Below are 21,564 nucleotides of genomic sequence, written 5' to 3' on the forward strand. Positions count from 1 at the left end.
TATACAGAAAAAGACCTACAAAATAAACACTCAACTATTCACAGTAGTACGTGTGGAGAAATGAGCCTTTCTTTTATATTGTTTGAACTTTAAAACAAGCACATATTATTTTGTCATTTAAAACACGTGTCTTTGATTTAATAATAGGCAACATTTATTGGACACTTTAAACAATAAAATTTAAAAACACACACTAACAGAGTTGAAAAGAATAACTGAATGGGTTAAGTATACCAAATGTTTCCTACCTCCCTAGGAATGATAAATTTGTCAATTTTTCCTTCAATATCTTGAAGCCGGGCAGAAACTGGCGTCAGTCTGGCAGTCCGAACAGTTTCACAAAGTACTTGCCGACAATACCTGTTTAAAAAAATTTGTTTTTGAAGATCTTTATTTTGGGAGAGGCAGTTTGAAATGTATATACATTTTAAAGTGTCATTCAACAATTTTCATAACCTTCGTAATTTGAAATAGTCATATCATAATTCTTATTTGCTTAAAATACATTATATATTAGACGTATATAAAGTCCAGGTTGAGTAAGGATTTAAACAAATAAAAACAACTTTAAAAGTACCAGAAGAAAACTCGAAACAATATTTTTAAAATTTTTGAGTAGAAACACCTTTTTTTTTTTCTTTGCGGTACGCGGGCCTCTTACTGTTGTGGTCTCTCCCGTTGCAGAGCGCAGGCTCAGCGGCCATGGCTCACGGGCCTAGCTGCTCCACAGCATGTGGGATCTTCCCGGACCGGGGCACAAACCCATGTCCCCTGCATCAGCAGGCGGACTCTCAACCACTGCGCCACCAGGGAAGCCCCCAGTGTCTTTTATTTTTAATAAAGGATTTAATAAAAATTTTAATAAAAGACTTTTCTACTTAAAAATTATAAAAATACTGAAACAATGAAGGATACCATAAAGAAAAACACAAATATTGAATGATATGACTATGGAAGTTTTTTTTTCATACTTGCAATCATCATAAGTAAAATTAAAAGCTAAGAAGGAAAAATATTTACAGTAAATATATCCTTAATGCATCAAAGCTCTTTAAAAATTCATAATTAAAATGATCAAATACCCCAATAGAAATATGGACAGAAAATATAAAAAGCAAACCACAAAAACAAAGAAAAAATGCAAATGGCCTGGAAACCTAAGAAATGATACTCAACCTCATTAACAATGGAAAGATTGCCAATCAAAGCGAATTTTTTTACCTGCCAGATTAGCAAAGATGAACAAGAGTACTGTCACAGACAAACACTAACAAAAAATAAGGAAAAGGACATTCATATTCAGTTGGTGGAAGTATAAATTGGTACAACCTTTCTGAAGGATAACTTGGCAATATATATGAAAATATGAAGTGTGCCTCCCAATGAGAATAAAAGTTAAAATGTATTGAAATCTTGCTATGAGCCAGTTCTGTTACTTTCTATGCAGTATCTCATTTAATCCTTATAAGAAGCTCATGGATGCTATTAGTTTTTAATTTTACAGATTTTAAAAATGAGGCAATTGTTTAAAAGTGTACTGCAGGTAAGTGGTATTGGTAGGATTCAAACCCAAGTCTGTTACTCCATAGCCCCTAATCGTAAATACTACACTATTGCATATACTCTTAAATAATAATCTCATACAATGCAATACTATGCATCCATTAAAAATAACGAGTTGGATCCATAGTAAATGCCAGTTGAACCTTATTAATAGAAACAATCAGAAATATCAGCAAAGATGTAAGCATAGGAATGCTGATTTTTGTAATTTCTAAAAGCAACAAAAACAAGAGGAAACATCCTTTCCTCTTTGAACAAATATTTTTTGGGTACCTACTACATTAGAAGCACTGCATTAGATATTGAGCTACAACAGTGAACAAGACAGATACCCTCAAAGAATTTCAAAGTCTACTTGGCAGGGGAAGAGACGGAGGAAGGGACATCAAGAATGAACAATTAAAAAGCCACAGTATATTAAAAACGTAAATACAAAGAAAAAAAGGCAGAGTATAAAATAAATGTAGTTTATCATATGTAAATTATACTTCAATAAAGTTGATTAAAAATGATGGATGGCAAAGAAATCAATGTCAGATCTCCTCAGTTTAGTTTAACATGGCTCTTCTGCACAACCAGTTGAGTGTATTCCTAGAAACACGGCTTCTTATTTAGGGTGCTATAGTCAGGAAGGCTTTGAAATTACTAGTGGAGTTGCTCCATTCCAGAAATTTCTCTGATTGTTCTGTTCTGGTTTCAGTGAATACAACAGCTCACAAATTATCTGATGATATTAATTGGAATTTTATAATAGTTCTCTCCAGCCTCTCTTTAACCTCTACTTCCTCTGTGGCCATAAAGTAAAAGAAGTAAAAAAAAAAAGGGCACAGTAACTGTTATGATAAAGGAAGTTCAGGGTGTTAGGGGACACATGGCAAGGGCACCTAACTAGAGAAAGGACTTTGCAGAGAAATAAACACTTAGGCTGAGACCTGCAGAAAAAACTGGAGTTAGCTAGAGGAGGGAGGAAGAGAGAATCTCGACAAAAGCCAGAAGATAAAAAAGAGTACTTTACATTTGAAGAAAAAAAAGAATTTCAATACAGCTGAATCCAAGGGTATGAAGAGACACAAGTAATGAGATAAGGTGGGAGAGGAATGCAAGGCCTAGCTCCTGAAATGCCTTATAAGCTAAGCTGGTGAGTTTAAATTTTATCTTAAGGGCAACCAGAAGTCACTGAAGGATGTTAAGTCGGGGAGTCTGATCATATATGACTCCCCAGATATAGAAAGATGACTAGCACAGTGATTCTCAACTTTGGCTACACATTAGAATCACCTGAGAAGCTTCTGAAAATTTCTGATGCCAAGAGATTGTTGGTTTGGGATTGGTCACAGGTTATGTGTATTTTTAAAGTAGTTGAAGCGATTACAGTGTACAGTCACAGGCTCCAACAGCAATCTGGAGAATGCATAGGAGGGAAGCAAATCCAAGGCTGTTGAAATATCCCAGACAAGTTGATGGTGCTCTAGGCAGTGGGGGCAATGGAAAGAACTAAAACTAAACTTCCAACTAAATGTTATTTGGAAAGCAAAATCAACAGAACTTAGTCACTGATTGGATGTGGAGTTACTACGTACAGGAACGCTGTCCACAGCACATTTAGAGAAAAAATGGAATTTACAGAAGAGTTACATGTTTTGTACTTTTAAATGGTTTTAATTTTTTTGTGTTAAATACATATGTATATATGCATAGAAAAAGTCTGGAAAAACAATACAGATAGTTAACAATTATTATCTCTTTTACAAAGGACATTCACCTTCCACTTCATACACTTCTGTATTATAAAAACTTCAAAAAACAAGTATGTGGGAGGGAGGGAGATGTAAGAGGGAAGAGATATGGGGATATATGTATAGCTGATTCACTCTGTTATAAAGCAGAAACTAACACACCATTGTAAAGCAATTATACTCCAATAAATGTTAAAAAATTTTAAAAATAAATTAAAAAAACAAGTATGTATTACTTTTAAAATTGTAATAAAGCTTCATACATTTTAAAGAATTGGTAACAAAAGTCTCCCTGTGAAACCCATAGCTTCGAGTTCTTTCCAATGGCTGTATCCCTATCTTCTTTTCTATAGTTGAAAGATGATCCAAGGTAAGGGTGCTTGCTACCCAGTCTCAGACTTCCAACCCCCTAAGAAGTCACAGCTGTTATTTTTAAAAATCTTTTTAATTAAGGTATCACTTACATATAAAAAAAAGTATCTAGGGGCTACCCTCGTGGCGCAGTGGTTGAGAGTCCGCTTGCCGATGCAGGGGACACGGGTTTGTGTCCCGGTCCGGGAAGATCCCACATGCCGCGGAGCGGCTGGGCCCGTGAGCCATGGCCGCTGAGCCTGCGCGCCCGGAGCCTGTGCTCCGCAACGGGAGAGGCCACACAGTGAGAAGCCCGCGTACCGCAAAAAAAAAAAAAGTATCTATTTTACCTGTACAGTTTGATGAATTTTAGTAATAGTATATAATTGTGTGAACATAACCACAAGAAAGATACAGAGCATTTCCCTCACCCTAAAAAACTTTCCTCATGATCCTTTGTAATTGATCCCCTCCCCATTTCTGGCCCCAGATAACCACTGATCTACTTTCTATCACAATAGTTTTGCTTTTTCTAGAATTTCACCTAAATAAAACGTATTGTAGGCAGTTTTTGTGTTTGATTTTTTTTTTTTACTTAGCATAAAGAGATTTATCCGTGTTGTTGTGTGTATCGATATTGTGTTACTTTTCGTTACTTGGTAACATTTCCTTGTATATATATAACACAATTTATCTATTTACCAGTTGATGAACATTTGGACTACTTCCAGTTTTTGCTATCATAAATAGTATTACTATAAATGTTTGCATACAGGTCTCTGTCTGACATATGTTTTCATTTCTCTCGGGTAAATGCCTAGGAGAACTGCTGAGTCATATGGTATGTTTAACTTCATAAGATCCTGCCACATTGTTTTCTAACAGAACTGTACCATCCTGCATTTGTACCAACAAGGTGTGGATGTTCCACTTATTAGATATCACTGATACTATTTTTTTTTTTTTTTTTTTTTTTTTTGCGGTATGTGGGCCTCTCACTATTGTGGCCTCTCCCGCTGCGGAGCACAGGCTCCGGACGCACAGGCTCAGCGGCCATGGCTCACGGGCCCAGCCGCTCCAGGGCATGTGGGATCCTCCTGGACCGGGGCACGAACCCGTGTCCCCTGCATTGGCAGGAGGACTCTCAACCACTGTGCCACCAGGGAAGCCCACTGATACTATTTTATACAGGCTCATGTAAAGGTTTCCCAAAAGTACCTTAAGATTTTAAAAAGCAAGTTAAGTTATCCATTAAAATCTGTATGTAAATACTTTAAGTCCTGTAAAAATATATAGCTTTCCTAGATATTAGCATTAGCTTTAAATTAGATAAACCAACTCAAATTTACCCTTTAATGATCTCCTCTTTCCTCTTATTGTGTTCTTACCTGAGCTCCTCAATGTTCTCTGGAGTTACAGGTCCCTTCCCAAAAACTTGGTCTATCTCTTCATATAGTTTTTTCTGAACTTCTTCATAGGTGGTTAAAAAACAGACTGCCCAGGTACACACTAAGCGAAAATTTATATTAATAACAATGAAAGCAGCTAATTCATAGTTTGGGTGCAGAATAAGAAACAAATTTATAATTTTTTGGTATTTTCCTTTTTTCTGATACAAAAGATACATAAATGCTACCAAAAGATAAAACAAGACTGTTCACAAGATTTGTACTTCATTGAACAGAACATGAATATTTACAGAATATTCCCAAAAAGAGATAGTGAAATCTAGATTTCTTTCTTAAAACTGGCAAGTAATCAAAGGCACTTAATACATTTTACCTTAGATAAAATAGTAATGATAATAAATAAACTTCACATCTGGGGAAGTGTTAAATGTTGGTAACTGTGATGAACTGTTTGGTTCAATCGACCTTGTAAAATCAAAAAATTGATTTATCTGGGCTTCCCTGGTGGCGCAGTGGTTAGGAGTCCGCCTGCAGACGCAGGGGACACGGGTTCGTGCCCCGGTTCGGGAAGATCCCACATGCCGCGGAGCGGCTGGGACCGTGAGCCATGGCCGATGGGCCTGCGCGTCCGGAGCCTGTGCTCCGCAACGGGAGAGGCCACAACAGTGAGAGGCCCGTGTACCGCAAAAAAAAAAAAAAAAAAAAACTGATTTATCAATTTCCTCAGGAGCTTTAATTAAATGATTCATACAAATCAAAGTAGCAGGAGATTTACCTACAAATCATTACTCTAAATTTTTACTTGTAAAGGTAGATACACTGGTTCAAGAACTGAGACCGATTATTGCTTAGGACAGTGGTTCTCAAAACTCTTCTGGGAGGTTGCTGATGGCACAACCCCACCATCCACAGATCCTGACTCCGTAGGTTTAGGGTGTGGTCCAGGGTTCTATATTTCTAACAAATACCACAATTACTTTGATGAACATCAACACTGGAAGATCACTAGCTTATGGCTTACTTTTGCTTAAAATGGCTATGGATTATAATCACTGGGGAAATCAAAAGGTAAGAAAATTAATTACATGATGAACATAAAACAGAGGAAACAGTAGTTATATTCCCTTTAGGAATCCACTGGGATTACAATTGTTCAAATGGAACCATCCAGACACATAATATCTCTTTCCCTAGACTATGCTTGATATGACTCTATGTACAGCTCTACATTTTCTATGTCAAGTACTTCTTAAAATGCATTTAATAATTTCTACTTCTGCTTATTAATTATCTCTTTCCTGAGCTAAAGGGCTGGCTTAAATTTATCTCAAAGTTAATTTTTTTAAATGTTCGCCTAAGTCACTTATCATCCAATTCCAATGCCTGGAAAATACGTAATTCACTTTCTGCACTAAATATTATCAATAAAATCAACAGCTACCTCATGCTCAATTATTTTGATATTACTCACACCCAGAGTTCATAAAACACATAGGAGTAGCGGACTTTAACTTTTTCCTACATATGTTTCTTTATTATGGCTTTTGAGTGAACTGCAGAATTTCTATTTCACAAGTGATATGAAAACTTATGTGGACAGTGTACAATATGTACATGTATGCAATTTTACAACAATATGTAGTAATATATAATATTGAAAGATTTAGCACAAGTATTTGCATACAGTAGGCACTCATATACACTGATTGACTAGATTATCACTTAAAATTAATTTAACTGTATACACTTAATAACCTCAAACATTGGTTCTTTTGTACAACTCTATTAAAGAGTATGACAGAGGGGATAGCTTTAAAATGGGATTTTAAGCCACTTAATGTTCTTTAATTATACTATTGAATCAAGACACCATTTTATAGTTGAAAGATACCTTGGAGGTCACCCTTATTTTAGAAAAGGAAAGAAATGCAGAGTTCAGTATCTTGCTCTAGGCTAAGACTTGCTAAGTCGCAGAGGAGGGACTTTAATTAAGGTTTCCTGCCGATCTTGACTCTCAAAATTTCAGAGGTGCCTTAAAAAATAACCAACCCACATGCAAAGAAATAGCAATACTCTGAAAATTCCCCCTAAAAACTGCAAAAAAGATTAAAATATTAAATCAACCTTGGAAATGGTCACTTTTTATGGTATCCAGAGTATAAATGATTCAGATTTTTTGAAGGTCTTCAGCAAAGATATATTTTAATGTAATAAATTTTTAAACAAGTATTTAAAAGGTTTGATACATTATATCTGACACATGCTTACCTAAATTCCATTTAATCTATAATATCTGGACATGTCTAGATATCAAAAATTTTACAAAGAAGAAATACAAGAAGTTTACATTTATACTCATCCTTTTTAAAATTTTCTTAAACTGAAAGAGTTGTGAGTGAAATCCTTCAAGTTAACATAAATTCTTTAGATTTTAAACTGATGTTTTAATATCTCCTTTAGCATTTTATGTCAGTATATTTTTATGGATATACAAATTTTTACAAATACTGTATAAACAAATGGTAGTCTGATAAACTAAAAACCAGAAAGGAAACTAGAAATATATCACCCATTTTAGAATTTTAAATAATAATCACCTTCAATTCCACCAAGAGAAGAGTTCTTTTTAAATCATGATTTCTGTGGCCTATATCCTCTGCTGGTAGGTCTTAATAATAGCAGACTAGATTGAAGACAAAGTGAAAAGCCACAGCAGGAAATTGAAAAGCTCACAGCTCTGGCTGGAAAGGTGTCAATAGCAGTTCATTTTAAAGGCACTAACTAGAATTCACAATCCATAAACTGTGTCAAGAAATTTATGGCAATGTTCAGAGGTGGCACAGAGCATCTGGGGTTTAAAAAAAAAAAAAAAGGTGCCTGTGTGAATCAAGCCTTTCAAGCAAGAATAAAAAAAGAAGAACGAAGGGAAATTATAAAGAGGTCTTGCAAACAGTGTTTCCTTTATTTTAGAATAGCTTTATCCTTGTATATTTTATAACCTATCTCAAACAGAAATCAATTTATACTTACATTTTGCAGTTATTATGCAACTAGCCAGAGAAAATATCATACTGTCTTCTAGGATCTAGGAAACAAAACTAAGTTTAGAAAGTGTGAAATGTAAGGTGGCCTATATTAGGCCCTAGTAAAATCACCTAGAATACAAAATGGGAGTTAAGGAAAGGGAAAACATGTTATTTCTTTATGAGGTTTTCACTTAAAAAAAATCTATATAATAAAAAAACCAACCGAAACACTGCACTGCATTTTTGATACAGTGAACACTTACCCAGTAATATTACTGGCTCATGATACATCAAACAAACTGGTTCAGTGCCATCGTTCTAGCTTGGCCTAGAGCAGAACGAAGACTCAGGAACAGTGAAGAGCCTGCCACTGTCCTGGATCCTGATATAATTTCTGCACCCACACACACCCAGAAAACCGCTTTTGTCTATGAGCACTTGCAGGCATAGAGTAGGGCAGAAGATTCCTACACTGAACAGGTAGGTGTGGCAGTAACAGCTCCACTCCTGTCCTTTGCCTGACAACACCACAAACACACAATATCCCAGTGGTATGCTGGGGTGACAGACACACTGGGAACAAGCCAAGCTGCCACACCTGGTAATGTAGGCAGAGCAGCCTTAGTCAGTACAGGCTTATCCAAGTCCTCCTCTTTTACAGTCAGAGAACTTTGGTTCGATATTTGCTTACTCAAATATTAAATACTATATAGTTGCTTCAAAGAACTAAATAACAGGAGACTAAATACTAAATACTATTTCTGGATGATGTACAATAAAAAAGAAAAACGGGGCTTCCCTGGTGGCGCAGTGGTTGAGAGTCCGCCTGCCGATGCAGGGGACACGGGTTCGTGCCCCGGTCCAGGAGGATCCCACATGCTGCGGAGCGGCTGGGCCCGTGAGCCAAGGCTGCTGAGCCTGCGCGTCCGGAGCCTGTGCTCCGCAACAGGAGAGGCCACAACAGTGAGAGGCCCGCGTACCACAAAAAAAAAAAAAAAAGAAAAAAGCCATTGAATTCTAGGAGGGAGTCTGGGTTAATTAAAGTGGATAAAAAGCACACTCTATACATGTCTGATTATCTTTTGTTTGATAAACATTTAACAATTACATCACCTGTTGGTCATTAAGGTCCCCCTGTACTAAGGAGTCAATGAAAATATGTTCACTGAAGTTCCTTCCTTTTCGTTCTTTTATGATTTTCTTTAAAATAGATTCCAGTTGCATAAGGGCTTAGAGAAGAAAAACAAGAAAAGATTTTAGAATATAAGCATTTGTGAGGATTGAACATTTTTCTGTATCTCTACAATGTTCCTATGTGAAGAATAAAACTTTCAAAGTTAAAAGTAGTAACCAATAATGCTTTAAAAGCTAATTTATGTTTAAACTCATCCACTTACTTTTCTTCTTTTTGCTAAATTTAACACATACACCAAAAAGTGAATAAAACATACACGCACAATTTAACAAACAACTGTAAATCAAACACCCAGGTCGAGAAATAGAACAATGCTAGCCCCTTAAAGGCCTTTTACACATATATCCCTCCCCTGGTATTATTCACCTTCCTTCTAAATTCTGTCCTCTTAACTCCATTGTTCTCCCAAATCAGCACTCATTTAGAGACTGAAACAGATGTGAAATAATCAGAAAAGTAAACTTCTGACATTTGGAAGATTAATCCAACTATCAAGAAAATTATCCACAGATTTCTCAGGCCCCATCTTACTTGACCTATCATAGCATCTGATGCTGGTCACTTACTCTGTAGGAAGAACTTTTTCATTTGGCTCCTAGGATTCCACACTCTCCTGGACTCCACACTTTCCTCCCACTTTACTGCCAGCTCATTCTCAGTATCCTTTGTCGATTCCTTCTCACCTCTCAAATTTCTTAATGACGGAATGCCCAAGGTCAGGGATCTCTTTTCTTGGACCTCTCCTCTTTTTCTATTTATATTCATTACCTTGGTGATCACCATTCTCAAAGCTTTAAGTACAATCTATGTACTGAACACTTCCAAATTTATATTTCCATTTAGGATCTCTTTCCCCTGAACTTCAGTTTCATATAACTGACAATCAACTCAACATCTCCACTTCGACGTCTGAAGCATACTAAACATAAACATACCCAAAACTGAAGTCGTGCTCTTTCGCCTCAAAACTGGATCTTTCTACAGTCTGTCCCATCTTATTTCCTATTAACTTCATTTTCCAATTACTCAGGCCTAAAACTCTGGTGTCTCCTTCTCTCTTAGACCCCATATCTAATCTGGCAGTCAATATTGGTGGCTCTAACCTTCAAAATACAGAATTAATCTCTCTTACTCTTTTTTAAAAAATTTTGTATTTTCTGCTACCCGTCACCTAGTCCAAGCCAAATTATTTTTCTTGCCTGGTTCATTGCAGTAGCCCCCTAATTAGTCTCCCTGCTTCTGCTCTGAGCCCCTTTATGACAGCAGCCAGAGTAATCCTTTAAAAATATAACTCAGATTCATAATTCTGCTCAAAATCTTCCAGTGGCTTCTTCCTATCTCATAGTAGCAACCTAGTCACACCTAAGCCAGACAAAATCTGTTCCATCCCCCCAATCTTTCTGGTCTCATTTCCTTCTATTTTTCTTCTGACTCATTTCACTCCAGGCATACAGCTCCCTGATGTACCTCAAATATATCAGGAAGAATCCTACCTCAAGGATTTTGCAACTACTTGTCGTGGATATACACATGATCTGCATGGACTGGTTTCCTTATCTCTTGCAAGTGTTTGCTCAAGTCACCTAATCTTGGTGAGGCCTTTCCTAATAATCTCCCCACCCCTAGCACTTCCTATCCCCCTTGCTGATTTAATTTTCTCCATAGCAACTTTCATCTTTTAACACACTATTCAGTTTACTTATTCAGGTTCTCATCTGCCTCTTGCCACTAGAATGTGGTGCCACAAGGAGAGGAATTTTTGTTTGTTTTGTTCACTGACACCTCCCCAGGACGAAAAACATACCAGGATATTCTAGATCTTCATTATTTATAGAATTGAAGGAGTCTAGTAACATGTTAGTGATTAAAATGAGAAATTGTTAACACTGTACTGCAATGGTTCACAAACTTTGCTTACATTACAATCACGTAGGAAGCTTTTTTAAAAAACCAATCATAAAATATAAACCACACCTTGTACCAATTAAATCTGAATGTTCAGGAGCGAAAGTCAAGCTTCAAAAAAGTTTAAAAGATTCAATGTGTAGCAAAGTTTGGGAACTACTGCTGTACATTCTCTATCCTACAAGTACATGAGGATAATCTGGAGAGCTTTTATTAAAAAAAAAAAAAAAAAGATCTGACAACCAAAGCACCTCTATCCCATATTCTGAATAAACTGATTTAGGGTGGGGCCTGATCTTCAATATTTTTTGTTTTGTTCTAAGTTCCCAAAGTGATTCTAATGTACAGACCAGGTTGAGAATTACTTACTTAAAACAGAAGAAGAAGTGACCCAGCCATGAGTTTCCACTCATATAAATACCAAAACATAATCATTTTCAATAAAAGCTCAAATTTGATATATGCCCATGTTACAGTTCAAGGAGCGTATCATACTAGACAATCTACTTTTATTTAGAATCAAAGAATATAAATTATTAATTTTCCTTTTATATAAATTAAAACCAATATTTGTAAAATACATTTTTTATTAAGGGTAATTAATCCAAATGCATCCATCAAGATAGTCAGAATGGTAGACTAGCAGATAGCAGGAAACGTGTCCATTAAATTGGCTTTTCTAGACTTACGCTGGAACTGAAAGAATCACCAGAATGGTAAACCCCAAGAGGACAGGGATTTTTTTTTTTTTTTTTTTTGCGGTACACGGGCCTCTCACTGTTGTGGCCTCTCCCGTTGCAGAGCACAGGCTCCAGACGCGCAGGCTCAGCGGCCATGGCTCATGGGCCCAGCTGCTTCACCGCATGTGGGATCTTCCTGGACCGGGGCACGAACCCGTGTCCCCTGCATCGGCAGGCGGACTTTCAACCACTGCGCCACCAGGGAAGCCCGGGGACACGGATTTTTTGTCTCCTATACATACATAGAATAGTGCCTAGCACATACAGGCCTCAATAAATATTTGTTGAAAGAATGAAGGAAGAGAATCTTGGGAAGCAATATTATTATCCATGAAAAATAATCCATTATTCCAATACAGCCTATGTATTTTAATTTGCCCTGCTTACTTCCAAAGCAAAAATTGCAGCAGCTCAGAATAAACGTATTAAAGGATAACAATCATTAAATTACTGACAGAAAATATAATACAAAAGAAAAAAGGGGGGCTTCCCTGGTGGCGCAGTGGTTGAGAGTCCGCCGGCCGATGCAGGGGACGCGGGTTCGTGCCCTGGTCCGGGAAGATCCCACATGCCACAGAGCGGCTGGGCCCATGAGCCATGGCCGCTGAGCCTGCACGTCCAGAGCCTGTGCTCCGCAACGGGAGAGGCCACAACAGTGAGAGGCCCGCGTACCGCAAAAAAAAAAAAAAAAGGAGAAGACAAAAGGGGGAGCACACGTTGGGGGCCATCTTAAACTAAACTTGCTATTTTTCTGTGTAGGTTTTATAAAGTTGTAACCAATGCTAAATAGTTTTGAAAATATCTTTACTCAATGTTATAATGGCCAAGAATATTTTTATGTTGCTACATTTCTTACAGATTTATCATGTTGATATTATTTCCTTAAAAATTCCTATATTGTTGTATATTTAGTTTTTTTGGTTTTCTACTTGTAGAAATAGCATTACAAAAAAAATTCATGACTATTTTCTTATTTTAGATAATTTCACTCATTTACAACTCTTAACTTGTATTTTTAAATTACTTTCCCAGGATTGTACCCCTGACACTTTCCATTAATCCTGTAGGCTATACCAGCTCTCCAGAACCCTCATTCTGCAGTGAGTGCTAGAGTTTATTTACTAATTCACTGCTTTTTCCTTTCTTTTAAGAAAAACTTTCACAATAGGAAATGTAGGAAAAAAACATAAAGGGCCGGGAAGAGTAAGACACGGAGATCACCTTCCTCCCCACATATACCCCAGAAATACATCTACACGTGGAACAACTCCTACAGAACACCTACTGAACGCTGGCAGAAGACTTCACACCTCCCAAAAGGCAAGACACCCCCCACGTAACTGGGCAAAAGAAAAAAGAATAAACAGAGACAAAAAGATAGGGACGGGACCTGCACCAGTGGGAGGGAGCAGAGAAGGAGGAAAGGTTTCCACACACTAGGAGCCCCTTCGCGGGCGGAGACTGCGGGTGGCTCAGGGGGAAAGCTTCGGAGCCGTGGAGGAGAGCCCAGCAACAGGGGTGCGGAGGGCAAAGCTCAGAGATCCCTGCACAGAGGATCGGTGCTGACCGGCACTCACCAGCCTGAGAGGCTTGTCTGCTCACCCTCCAGGGAGGGCGGGGCTGGGAGTTGAGGCTCCGGCTTCGGTTGGAGTGCCAGGAGAGGACTGGGATTGGCGGCATGAACACAGCCTGCAGGGGGTTAGTGCGCCCCAGCTAGCCGGCAGGGAGTCCGGGGAAAAGTCTGGAGCTCCCGAAGAGGCAAGAGACTTTTTCTTCCCTCTTTGTTTCCTGCTGCGTGAGGAGAGGGGATTAAGAGCGCTGCTTAAAGGAACTCCAGAGACGGGCCTGAGCCGTGGCTAAAAGCGCTGGCCCAAGAGACGGGCATGAGACGCTAAGAATGCTGCTGCTGCCACCAAGAAGCCTGTGTGCGAGCACAGGTCACTGTCCACACCACCATTCCGGGGAGCCTGTGCAGCCCGCCACTGCCAGGGTCCCGGGATCCAAGGACAACTTCCCCAGAAGAACGCACGGCGTGCCTCAGGCTGGTGCAACGTCATGTTGGCCTTTGCTGCCGCAGGCCCGCCCTGTACTCCATGCCCCTCCACCGCTCCCCCCCCCGCCGGCCTGGATAAGTCAGAGCCGCTGAATCAGCAGCTCCTTTAACCCCGTCCTGTCTGAGCGAAGAACAGACGCCCTCCTGCAACCTACATGCAGAGGCATGTCCAAATCCAACGCTGAGCCCCTGGGAGCTGTGAAAACAAAGAAGAGAAAGGGAAATCTCTCCCAGCAGCCTCAGAAACAGCGGATTAAAGCTCCACAATCAACTTGATGTACCCTGCATCTGTGGAATACATGAATAGACAAGGAATCATCCCAAACTGAGGAGGTAGACTTTGAGAGCAAGATTTATGATTTTTTCCCCTTTTCCTCTTTTTGTGAGTGTGTATGTGTATGCTTCTGTGTGAGATTTTGTCTGTATAGCTTTGCTTCCACCACTTGTCCAAGGGTTCTATCCGTCCGTTTTTTAAAAAATTTTTTCTTAATAATTATTTTTTTTATTTTAATAACTTTATTATATTTTAAATTACTTTAATTTATTGTACTTTATCTTCTTTCCCTTTTACTCTGAGCCATGTGGATGCTGCAGCCAAGAGTCAGTGCTGTGCCTCTGAGGTGGGAGAGCCAACTTCACGACACTGGTCCACAAGAGATCTCCCAGCTACACATAATATCAAACGGTGAAAATCTCCCAGAGATCTCCATCTCAACACCAGCACCCAGCTTCACTCAACGACCAGCAAGCTACAGTGCTGGACATCCTATGCCAAACAACTAGCAAGACAGGAACACAATCCCATCCATTAGCAGAGAGGCTGCCTAAAATCATAAGCCCACAGACACCCCAAAACACACCACCAGATGTGGACCTGCCCACCAGAAAGACAAGATCCAGCCTCATCCACCAGAACACAGGCACTAGTCCCCTCCACCAGGAAGCCTATACAACCCACTGAACCAACCACAGCCACTGGGGAGAGACACCAAAAACAATGGGAACTACGAACCTGCAGCCTGCAAAAAGGAGACCCCTAACACAGTAAGATAAGCAAAATGAGAAGACAGAAAAACACAGCAGATGAAGGAGCAAGATAAAAACCCACCAGACCTAATAAATGAAGAGGAAATAGGCAGTCTACCTGAAAAAGCATCCAGAATAATGATAGTAAGGATGATCCAAAATCTTGGAAACAGAATAGACAAAATGCAAGAAACATTTAACAAGGACCTAGAAGAAATAAAGATGAAACAAACAACGATGAACAACACAATAAATGAAATTAAAAATACTCTAGATGGGATCAATAGCAGAATAACTGAGGCAGAAAAACAGATAAGTGATCTGAAAGATAAAATAGTGGAAATAAATACTGCAGAGCAGAATAAAGAAAAAGGAATGAAAAGAACTGAGGACAGTCTCAGAGACCTCTGGGACAACATTAAACACACCAACATTCGAATTATAGGGGTTCCAGAAGAAGAGAAAAAGAAAGGGACTGAGAAAATATTTGAAGAGATTATAGTTGAAAACTTCCATAATATGGGAAAGGAAATTGTTAATCATGTCCAGGAAGCCCAAAGAGTCCCATACAGGATAAATCCAAGGAGAAATACGCCAAGACACATATTAATCAAAACTGTCAAAAATTAAATACAAAGAAAACATATTAAAAGCAGCAAGGGAAAAATAACACACAAGTGAAACCCCATAAGGTTAACAGCTGATCTTTCAGCAGAAACTCTGCAAGCCAGAAGGGACTGGTAGGACATATTTAAAGTGATGAAGGAGAAAAACCTGCAACCAAGATTACTCTACCCAGCAAGGATCTCATTCAGATTTGATGGAGAAATTAAAACCTTTACAGACAAGCAAAAGCTGAGAGAGTTCAGCACCACCAAACCAGCTTTACAACTGCTAAAGGAACTTCCCTAGGCAAGAAACACAAGAGAAGGAAAAGACCTACAATAATGAACCCAAAACAGCTAAGAAAATGGGAATAGGAACATACATGTCGATAATTACCTTAAATGTAAATGGAATAAATGCTCGCACCAAAAGACACAGATTGGCTGAATGGATACAAAAACAAGACCCATATCTTTGCTGTCTACAAGAGACCCACTTCAGACCCAGAGACACATACAGACTGAAAGTAAGGGGATGGAAAAAGATATTTCATGCAAATGGAAACCAAAAGAAAGCTGGAGTAGCATTCTCATATCAGACAAAATAGACTTTAAAATAAAGACTATTAGAAGAGACAAAGAAGGACACTACATAATGATCAAGGGATCGATCCAAGAAGAAGATATAACAATTGTAAATATTTGTGCACCCAACATAGGAGCACCTCAATACATAAGGCAAATACTAACAGCCATAAAAGGGGAAATCGACAGTAACACATTCATAGTAGGGGACTTTAACACCCCACTTTCACCAATGGACAGATCATCCAAAATGAAAATAAATAAGGAAACACAAGCTTTAGATGATACATTAAACAAGAGGGACTTAATTGATATTTATAGGACATTCCATCCAAAAACAACAGAATACATGTTTTTCACAAGTGCTCATGGAACATTCTCCAGGATAGATATCTTGGGTCACAAATCAAGCCTTGGTAAATTTAAGAAAATTGAAATTGTATCAAGTCTTTTCTGACCACAGTGCTATGAGACTAGATATCAATTACAGGAAAAGATCTGTAAAATATACAAACACATGGAGGCTAAACAATACACTACTTAACAACGAAGTGATCACTGAGGAAGTCAAAGAGGAAATCAAAGAATACCTAGAAACAACTGACAATGGAGACACGACGACCCAAAATCTATGGGATGCAGCAAAAGCAGTTCTAAGAGGGAAGTTTATAGCCATACAATACTACCTTAAGAAACAGGAAACATCTCGAATAAACAACCTAACCTTGCACCTAAAGCAACTAGAGAAAGAAGAACAAAAAAACCCCAAAGTTAGCAAAAGGAAAGAAATGATAAACATCAGATCAGAAATAAATGAAAAAGAAATGAAGGAAAAAATAGCAAAGATCAATAAAACTAAAAGCTGATTCTTTGAGAAGATAAACAAAATTGATAAACCATTAGTAAGACTCATCAAGAACAAAACGGAGAAGACTCAAATCAGTAGAATTAGAAATGAAAAAGGAGAAGTAACAACTGACACTGCAGAAATACAAAGGATCATGAGAGATTACTACAAGCAACTCTATGCCAATAAAATGGACAACCTGGAAGAAATGGACAAATTCTTGGAAATGCACAACCTGCCAAGACTGAATCAGGAAGAAATAGAAAATAGGAACAGACCCATCACAAGCACTGAAATTGAAACTGTGATTAAAAATCTTCCAACGAACAAAAGCCCAGGACCAGATGGCTTCACAGGCGAATTCTATCAAACATTTAGGGAAGAGCTAACATCCATCCTTCTCAGACTGTTCCAAAATATAACAGAGGAAGGAACACTCCCAAACTCATTCTACGAGGCCACCATCACCCTGATACCAAAACCAGACAAGGATGTCACAAAGAAGGAAAACTACAGGCCAATATCACTGATGAACATAGATGTAAAAATCCTCAACAAAATACTAGCAAACAGAATCTAGCAGCACATTAAACCGATCATACACCATGATCAAGTGGGGTGTATTCCAGGAATGCAAGGATTCTTCAATATACACAAATCAATCAACGTGATACATCATATTAACAAACTGAAGGAGAAAAACCATATGATAATCTCAGTAGATGCAGAGAAAGCTTTTGACAAAATTAAACACCCATTTATGATAAAAACCCTGCAGAAAGTAGGCATAGATGGAACTTTCCTCAACATAATAAAGGCCATATATGACAAACCCACAGCCAACATCATCCTCAATGGTGAAAAAGTGAAAGCATTTCCACTAAGATCAGGAACAAGACAAGGTTGCCCACTCTCACCACTCTTATTCAACATAGTTTTGGAAGTTTTAGCCACAGCAATCAGAGAAGAAAAGGAAATAAAAGGAATCGAAATTGGAAAAGAAGAGTAAAGCTGTCACTGTTTGCACATGACATGATACTATACATAGAGAATCCTAAAGATGCTACCAGAAAACTACTAGAGCTAATCAATGAATTTGGTAAAGTAGCAGGATACAAAATTAATGCACAGAAATCTCTGGCATTCCTATACACTAATGATGAAAAATCTGAAAGTGAAATCAAGAAAACACTCCCATTTACCATTGGAACAAAAAGAATGAAATATCCAGGAATAAACCTACCTAAGGAGACAAAAGACCTATATGCAGAAAATTATAAGACACTGATGAAAGAAATTAAACATAATACAAATAAATGGAGAGATATACCATGTTCTTGGATTGGAAGAATCAACATTGTGAAAATGACTCTACTACCCAAAGCAATCTACAGATTCAATGCAATCCCCATCAAACTACCACTGGCATTTTTCACAGAACTAGAACAAAAAATTTCACAATTTGTATGGAAACACAAAAGACCCCAAATAGCCAAACCAATCTTGAGAATGAAAAATGGAGCTGGAGGAATCAGGCTCCCTAACTTCAGACTATACTACAAAGCTACAGTAATGAAGACAGTATGGTACTGGCACAAAAACAGAAAGACAGATCAATGGAACAGCATAGAAAGTCCAGAGATAAACCCACGCACATATGGTCAGCTTATCTTTGATAAAGGAGGCAGGAATGTACAGTGGAGAAAGAACAGCCTCTTCAAGAAGTGGTGCTGGGAAAACTGGATAGCTACATGTAAAAGTATGAGATTAGATCACTCCCTAGCACCATACACAAAAATAAGCTCAAAATGGATTAAAGACCTAAATGTAAGGCCAGAAACTGTCAAACTCTTAGAGGAAAACATAGACAGAACACTCTATGACATAAATCGCAGCAAGATCCTTTTTCACCCACCTCCTAGAGAAATGGAAATAAAAACAAAAATAAACAAATGGGACCTAATGAAACTTCAAAGCTTTTCCACAGCAAAGGAAACCATAAACAAGACCGAAAGACAACCCTCAGAATGGGAGAAACTATTTGCAAATGAAGCAACTGACAAAAGATTAATCTCCAAAATTTATAAGCAGCTCATGCAGCTCAATAACAAAAAAACAAACAACCCAATCCAAAAATGGGCAGAAAACCTAAATAGACATTTCTCCAAAGAAGATATACAGACTGCCAACAAACACATGAACGAATGCTCAACATCATTAATCATTAGAGAAATGCAAATCAAAACTACAATGAGGGTCTTCCCTGGTGGCGCAGTGGTTGAGAGTCCATCTGCCAATGCAGGGGACACAGGTTCGTGCCCTGGCCTGGGAAGATCCCACATGCCACGGAGCGGCTGGGCCTGTGAGCCATGGCCGCTAAGCCTGCGCGCCCAGAGCCTGTGCTCCTCAATGGGAGAGACCACAACAGTGAGAGGCCCGTGTACCACAAAAAAAAAAAAAAAAAAAAACACTACAATGAGATATCATCTCACACCAGTCAGAATCGCCATCATCAAAAACTCTAGAAACAATAAATGCTGGAGAGGGTGTGGAGAAAAAGGAACACTCTTGCACTGTTGGTGGGAATGTAAATTGATACAGCCACTGTGGAGAACAGTATGGAGGTTCCTTAAAAAACTATAAATAGAACTACCATATGACCCAGCAATCCCACTCCTGGGCATATACCCTGAGAAAACCATAATTCAAAAACAGTCATCTACCACAATATTCATTGCAGCTCTATTTACAATAGCCAGGACATGTAAGCAACCTAAATGTCCATTGACAGATGAATGGATAAAGAAGATGTTGCACATATATACAATGGAATATTACCCAGGCATAAAAAGAAATGAAACCGAATTATTTGTAGTGAGGTGGATGGAACTAGAGTCTGTCATACAGAGTGAAGTAAGTCAGAAAGAGAAAGACAAATACCGTATGCTAACACATATATATGGAATTTAAGAAAAAAAATGTCATGAAGTACCCAGGGGTAAGACAGGAATAAAGACACAGACCTACTAGAGAATGGACTTGAGGATATGGGGAGGGGGAAGGGTAAGCTGTGACAAAGCGAGAGAGAGGTATGGACATATATACACTATCAAACGTAAGGTAGATAGCTAGTGGGAAGCATCTGCATAGCACAGGGAGATCAGCTCGTTGCTTTGTGACTGCCTGGAGGGGTGGGATAGGGAGGGTGGGAGGGAGTGAGACGCAAGAGGGAAGAATATGGAAACATACGTATACATATAACTGATTCACTTTGTTATAAAGCAGAAACTAACACACCATTGGAAAGCACTTATACTCCAATAAAGATTAAAAATATAAATAAATAAATAAAGGAAGAAAATATACATGACCTATATGTTCATCAATCAGACATAGCCCCATTAAAATTAGGGCACATTTCCTTTAGTCCTTACTAAAAATTAATAGTGATAAAACTTACCATCTTCATATTGTTTTTTCCGAGTTGTACTTTTATCAAGTGATCCATCTAGAAAGCCTTTTCCAATCTCCGACCAAACCTGAAAATAGGAAAACATATCTATTACCTAATATGTAAATTTTCCAAATCATATCAAGCAATCTAAGCTAACAGCTGGAGAACCTGTCTCACTAACAGAACTGTTAATTAAACTCCCCTTTTCAAGTGGGCTGCATAATCATTTACTCCATAGTCTTTAAGGATAGGGCACAAATACATTTTAATAATTTCATTCAAAGTACTTCCAAACTAATTATAATTAGAAAGTCAAAAGTTCCCTTCCGGGCTTCCCTGGTGGCGCAGTGGTTGAGAGTCCACCTGCCGATGCAGGGGACATGGGTTTGTGCCCTGGTCTGGGAAGATCCCACATGGCGCGGAGAGGCTGGGCCCGTGAGCCATGGCCGCTGAGCCTGCGCGTCCGGAGCCTGTGCTCCGCAATGGGAGAGGCCACAACAGTGAGAGGCCCGTGAACCGCAAAAAAAAAAAAAAAGTTCCCTTCCTGAATTTCAAAGAAGTATATGCACAGGGAGGAAAAGAACACTGCAGTAGAGTCAATTCTCAATTTTTTATTATAATGGTACCAGTGGATAAGTAAAATTCATCCGGAATTCCAAATTTTTACTTCACCTGCAATACTGATAAGGTTTGGCTGAGATCCAGAAAAAGGTTAAAAATTAGTCTAAGATTTAGAGAGGGTAAACAACAGAATAGGCTTCTAATTATTTCAAAATTGGATAATTAGCCCTTAAAAAATTGTTTATAATTCAAAAGTTCTGAAAGAACCTGGGAAAGGACAAAACACTTATTAAACAATGCTAAATATTTTTTAAATTATTAATAGAGTTAAGAGTCCTCAAGTCTTATCTTACAAAGGTATGCCTTTCAGATTATTTCAATGTAAAAAATTAAACTATTAAAAGTAATGTAGGGCTTCCCTGGTAGCACAGTGGTTAAGAATCCGCCTGCCAATGCAGGGGACACAGGTTCGAGCCCTAGTCCAGGAAGATCCCACATGCCACGGAGC

General features: G+C 38.4%; 1 protein-coding gene across 3 annotated transcripts in view; it reads right to left on the reverse strand.

The window, feature by feature from the left end:
- Window positions 1–21,564, reverse strand: part of CYP20A1 (cytochrome P450 family 20 subfamily A member 1) — a 78,495-nt gene that overhangs the window by 22,579 nt on the left and 34,352 nt on the right. For all 3 annotated transcript variants that reach the window (XM_030854244.3, XM_070045925.1, XM_060302022.2), the window contains 5 exons: window positions 20,502–20,580; window positions 9,199–9,314; window positions 8,090–8,144; window positions 5,039–5,159; window positions 249–360 (listed from right to left, as the gene is read on the reverse strand). In XM_030854244.3, coding sequence (XP_030710104.1) covers window positions 249–360; window positions 5,039–5,159; window positions 8,090–8,144; window positions 9,199–9,314; window positions 20,502–20,580 — 483 coding nt within the window. The remainder of the gene's footprint in view (window positions 1–248; window positions 361–5,038; window positions 5,160–8,089; window positions 8,145–9,198; window positions 9,315–20,501; window positions 20,581–21,564) is intronic.

The sequence above is a fragment of the Globicephala melas genome, chromosome 7, assembly GCF_963455315.2.
Source record: "Globicephala melas chromosome 7, mGloMel1.2, whole genome shotgun sequence".
NCBI classification, from domain to species: domain Eukaryota; kingdom Metazoa; phylum Chordata; class Mammalia; order Artiodactyla; family Delphinidae; genus Globicephala; species Globicephala melas.